A 5,583-nucleotide genomic window follows, 5' to 3' on the forward strand; every position below is an offset into this window, starting at 1 on the left:
TTAATATGATTTGATTCAGAGGTTGACAAATTTTTTTTACAACTTTTGATAGAGGGACTGTTGAGAAAACAACGCTGAAAAACACGTGCCATTAATTTTTAAAATCTGACTATAGTTGGGATGACGCATTATTATGTGCCCAAATAAAAGATTGTTACGAATTTGAATGTTGTGTTCTTAAATAGAGAATAAAAACACTATAATAGTATCACGGGGTGTTCATTAGAGCATTAATAATAACACTAAATGTATATCGGTTCCGAGAAAAAAAAAACAGGAAAAAATATAATGTTATTTCATTACAAAGTAGAAATGAGAGCCATCCATAATTTTACAAACTATAAGAACAAAGTCCTTAGTTAATAGTAGTAGAGTAGTAATAGTAGTAGTAGCGTATGGCTACACCTCCAAATTCATTTCGTAAACCCAGCTTTGAAAGTCTTTCTCCGCCCTAAGGACTGTTTCATAGCCACCTTGTTTTTGATTATTGCCAGAAACCCACATAATAAGGTTATCTACAGTCAAACAAAATCAGATATTTCACTGAATAGATTTTACCATCAAAGTAATCGGTTATTCAATATAAATGACTAAGTTGACAGGAGAAGACAAGATTATATTTCATTGATACTTCAATCCTAAAAGTGAACGCATTAAACAACGTAACAAGAAAAATATAGTCCAGACTTTGTTTCACAATATCCCCATCAGACATTTGTTTTTCGATGAGACGGGCAACTTCAACTCTAGTAACTTGACAGTCTTGCTTTTACGAAGAAAAATATTCGATTTATTTCTAAAACGATTGACCTCCAATTAGCCCTGACTTGAATCCAATGGATTAGAACATTTGAAATTGATGTCCAACATGGTTTATAAAGACGTCAACAGTTTACACAGAAGCAGGGTGGAAAGAGTCAATTCACAATCCATGGGACTGAATCTCTATTCTGAACATTAGAATACCGACTTGATCATGAAAACTCTGTTACACAAAGTCAGAAAGGGAAATAAAGGATCGGTAGATCACATCAAAATTTTGGGGACATGTAGCAAAAATACACAAACGTCTCTGGAATCCTTTGCTGAAGACCGATTGCTACAACACACACAACACCAACATCACATTCTTACATGCTTAGGGTGGTAACGGATAGCCCCTCGGCCCGCACCTTTGACGACTTTAAGATTAATTAGCATCAATACAGAAGGACTGTCATCAACAAAGATAGAAATAATGTCCAACCTAAATTAGTGAATACTTTTCTTTCAACCTTTGTCACGTAGCCACGATATATATATATATATATATATATATATATATATATATATATAATATATGGCGGGGAACAGGGAGAGAGAGAATGAAGTGAGATAAAGAGATAGATAGATAGATAGAAGTAGAAGATAGAAGATAGATAGAGGATAGTAGAAGATAGATAGATAGATAAAGAGAGAGAGAGAGAGAGAGAGAGAGAGAGGGAGAGGGAGAGAGAGAGATATCACTATTTGTTTGTTTATTATCCTCTAATGTGTTTGAGGTCTATATATTTTTTCATATCGTTTTTTAGAGATATTATAGGGTGCATTATATATAAACTTACGCCATAGTTGCCTTTTATTCCTCCACGGTTTTGCGTTTACAGTCATCACAACCATGGAGCTGAGACAAAGGAGCACCGCAGCAACAAGGTACACGTCTTGGTCAAATTGCCCATCTTATCCTTTATAGTATCTGTGATCTTAAATTGGAACATGTCATTATTCTTTATAGTATCCTTGATGTTAAATTGGAACATGTTGTTATTCTTTATAGTATCTGTGATCTTTAATTGGAAAATGGCATTATTCTTTATAGTATCTGTGATCTTAAATTGGAACATGTCATTATTCTTTATAGTATATGTGATGTTCAATTGAAGCATTTTATCATCCTATCAAGCTATAACTACACATATTTTTCCATTTTGACCATATTATTCTGTCAAATTATAACTACACATAATTTCCCAAATTCACCAGACACCTTCCTTCAAAGATCCTTCAATAAAAAATGTCCTACTCCGGAAAAGCACGTACTAACTTGGTCCTAAAACTCGTCTTTTAAATAAATATCGATTTAAATGACCGACATCTTGACAAAAGCTCTAAAACATGGGACCTCCTAGTTGTCCTCCTAGTTGTCCCATGAAGTCCCGGGTTTTCGAGGTTTTACCAAGATGAGGGTTATTTAATCGAACAATATTTGAAGGCCACGTGTTCTGGTTAAATGTGTGTTATTTGAGTAGATACAGCGTGAGGAGTATAATAAACACTTATCTAAACAGTTTTCTTTTTACTTCCTTACATACTTACATACTTACTTACTTATCTACCTCTTCCTTTGTGGAAATATTTTATCATAATTTTTCTTCTGTCTTAATTACTTGCTTACTTCTTCCTTCCTTTCTTGCTTCTTTCTTTGTGGAAATATTTTATCACAAGTTTTCATTTTAGCGTCGATGCTCAGCCAGAGCCTTGAAATATCATAATCAAGATATTTGTAGTGTTGCCAATAGCTCAATCTCAAGGATTGGGAAAAAAATCTTTCCGGGAAAACATTTTGCCCTTCGGTAGGCAAATTATACAAATAATTTAACTCGACTTAAGAGTGATGGAGTATGGGTAACGAATATTGCTAGACTTCTTGTGCATTTTTAAAAAGGTCGTCTAACTGACAAAATGAACTGAACTTTAAGGAATTTGATTTAGTAAAGATCGCAAAGCTTACCTGGAAATGGCTTTGGCACAAGGGTGTCCTTTCAATGTCCCAATGAGAAAGCAGAGTTCTACTAGTTGGAGTTTTTTGGAAGGCCTTCGAATTTATTTTCTGATGTTTCATTGAAAAATTAATTATTTTATTATTATTTTATATTATGCATATATAATAATAATAAATAATGATAATAATAATAATAATAATAATAATAATAATAATAATATAATAATAATAATAATAATAAATAATAATATAATAATAATAATAATAATAATAATAATAATATAATAATAAAATAATAATTAATAATAATAATAATAATAATAATAATAATAATAATAATAATAATAATAAAATAAAAAAAAAAGAAGAAAAGAAGAAAAAAAAGAAGAAGAAGAAGAGAAGAAGAAGAAAGAAGAAGAAAGAAAGAAGAAGAAAGAAGAGAAGAAGAAGAAGAAGAAGAAGAAAAGAAGAAGAAGAAGAGAAGAAGAAGAAGAAGAAGAAGAAGAAGAAGAAGAAGAAGAAGAAGAAGAAGAAGAAGAAGAAGAAGAAGAAGAAGAAAGAAGAAGAAGAAGAAGAAGAAGAAGAAGAAGAAGAAGAAGAAGAAGAAGAAGAAGAAGAAGAAGAAGAAGGAGAAGAAGAAGAAAGAAAGAAGAAGAAAGAAGAAGAAGAAGAAGAAGAAGAAGAAGAAGAGAAGAAGAAGAAGAAGAAAAGAAGGAAGAAAAGAAGAAGAAAGAAGAAGAAGAAGAAGAAGAAGAAGAAGAAGAAGAGAAGAAGAAGAAGAAGAAGAAGAAGAAGAAGAAGAAGAAGAAGAAGAAGAAGAAGAAGAAGAAGAAGAAGAAGAAGAGGAAGAAGAATATGTCATGTATTAATAGCCTTGGGTCAGTCAACTGCGTTTGATAGAATACATTGATTTACATGTAAAATAAACTATTCTATTTATAGTCTCCAATCTCTAAATTCAGAGACTCGAGCACAACTTAGAAATGATAATGGATGTATTTTAGACAAGGTAAACACTGTGTTTTCCTGTCCTCTCCTTAAACGAATGCAAATACCCTCATGACTCATAAGAAATCTTAGTAAACCAGGTCGCCTGTCTCATGGTGATTTATCAATATGTCCCCTGAACAGCAATGACAAAACAAACCAAACCAAAAAGACAATCAAACATGGAAAAAAATAAAGAAAAAAAACCAACAACAAAACAAGAAATTAATAATACAACGGAAACAAAATTTTTAAAAATATGAAAAACAATCTATATAGGGATTGGCTCAGCGGTACGGTATTAACGTCGTACCCGAAAGGTACCGAGTTCGATCGCCCGCTGCATTCCTTGTGTAGCCTTGATCATATCACCTCGTCTCAGCTCAATGTGCGCCGCTGCACTGAGATTGACGCCTAGGTTATTCTAGTCTTCCCTTGGAATAGACCCTAGAGACAAATTTCCCCTTTCGGATGAAAAAAGGAAGATTTTATTTTACAAATTTTATTTATCTAATATTCGCAAAATGTATACAATGCGTTTCTCAAGTTGTCCCAAGTCAACAGCAACGCTTAGCTATTTAGTACTTGATTGCATGCATGGTATGTAATACTATTCGTATAAATGACTTTTCCATGGACTCGATCGACATTGTACTGTCTGTAGCGAGACTCGATTCAGGGTCCTTCCAGTGCAGAGGCTAGTATCATACTACAGTAACACAAAAGCGTATTGCTCCAGCAAGGTACACTTCACTTAGTTTGTAGTCTCTACGATCGTAGTGGTAAATGTGTTTCCCAAGGAACGATAATCTCTACAATGCCACACAAGCGTATTGCTTCAGCCAGGCAAGATTCACTCAGGTTGTAGTCTATATGATCGTTGTGGCAAATTTCTTTAACAAGGTATAATATTCTCTACAATGCAACAAAAGTATTGCTTTGGTTTTAAGTTCATATGAACGTAGCGGCAAATGTCTTTCCCAAGGAATAACGATCTCTACAATGCCACAAAGCATATTGTTTCATCCAGGTACAATTCACTGTTTGTAGACCATAGGATCGTTGGTGTATATGTCTTTTCCAAGGAATAACAATCTCTACAATGCCACACAAGCTTATTGCTTCGGTTTTTAGTCCATATAATTATATTGGCAATTATCTTTCCCAATGAATAATCTCTACAATACCACAAAAGCATATAGCTTGAGTCTGGTATAATTCATTTGGTTTTAATCGCACGTGTAGGAAGAATGAAATAAATAGGTTTATTCTACCCATCCCATTGGAAAGCCCTATCATTTTTTAGTAAAAATGTAATCGTTGAATAATGCTTTGAAGACGTTGAATAAGATTTTTATTCAACAATTGATGAATATTTTCACACATTTTTATTGGCTTAAATAAAGGTTGAAAAGACAGCTGACCGGCTATCTAAAGTAATCTTTTGACGCGTATGAATATAAATCCGAAGTTGTTCTTTTTTCGGTCAAATTGTCACTCTACCAGACGTAGAAAAATGCAAATGGCGAATCGAAGTTACTTAGCCATGTATCCAAGACCATTACACCAACCTCCCCCCCCCCCACCCCCGCCATCCAGAGAGAGAAAGAGAGAGAGAGAGATAGACACACACAGAGAGAGAAAGAGGGAGACAGAGAGAGAGAGAGAGAGAGAAAGAGAGAGAGAGAGAATAATAATAATTGTTGCCCTAGATAGATATCAACCCTTCACATTATATTCATTGTCAACTTGATTTGATGGGTCACACATTCTTTTCTAAGTGGGAGTTAAATAATATCACTCTCAAATAACTTGAACAAATTTAAAACCTTTAA

General features: G+C 33.4%; 1 protein-coding gene across 1 annotated transcript in view; it reads right to left on the reverse strand.

Annotated features, from left to right (window-relative positions):
- Positions 1 to 1,649: 1,649 nt before the first annotated feature.
- LOC144969298 (uncharacterized) overlaps positions 1,650 to 5,583 on the reverse strand; it is a 36,448-nt gene continuing 32,514 nt past the window's right edge. Inside the window, exons 15-18 of the mRNA XM_078908407.1 lie at positions 4,750 to 4,926; positions 2,771 to 2,854; positions 2,435 to 2,516; positions 1,650 to 1,868 (exon numbers count right to left, since the gene is read on the reverse strand). Of these exons, the coding sequence (XP_078764533.1) occupies positions 1,650 to 1,868; positions 2,435 to 2,516; positions 2,771 to 2,854; positions 4,750 to 4,926 (562 nt within the window). The remainder of the gene's footprint in view (positions 1,869 to 2,434; positions 2,517 to 2,770; positions 2,855 to 4,749; positions 4,927 to 5,583) is intronic.

This window comes from Berghia stephanieae, chromosome 3 (assembly GCF_034508935.2).
Source record: "Berghia stephanieae isolate SIO BIC M18660-M18661 chromosome 3, UCSD_Bste_1.3, whole genome shotgun sequence".
Taxonomy (NCBI): domain Eukaryota; kingdom Metazoa; phylum Mollusca; class Gastropoda; order Nudibranchia; family Aeolidiidae; genus Berghia; species Berghia stephanieae.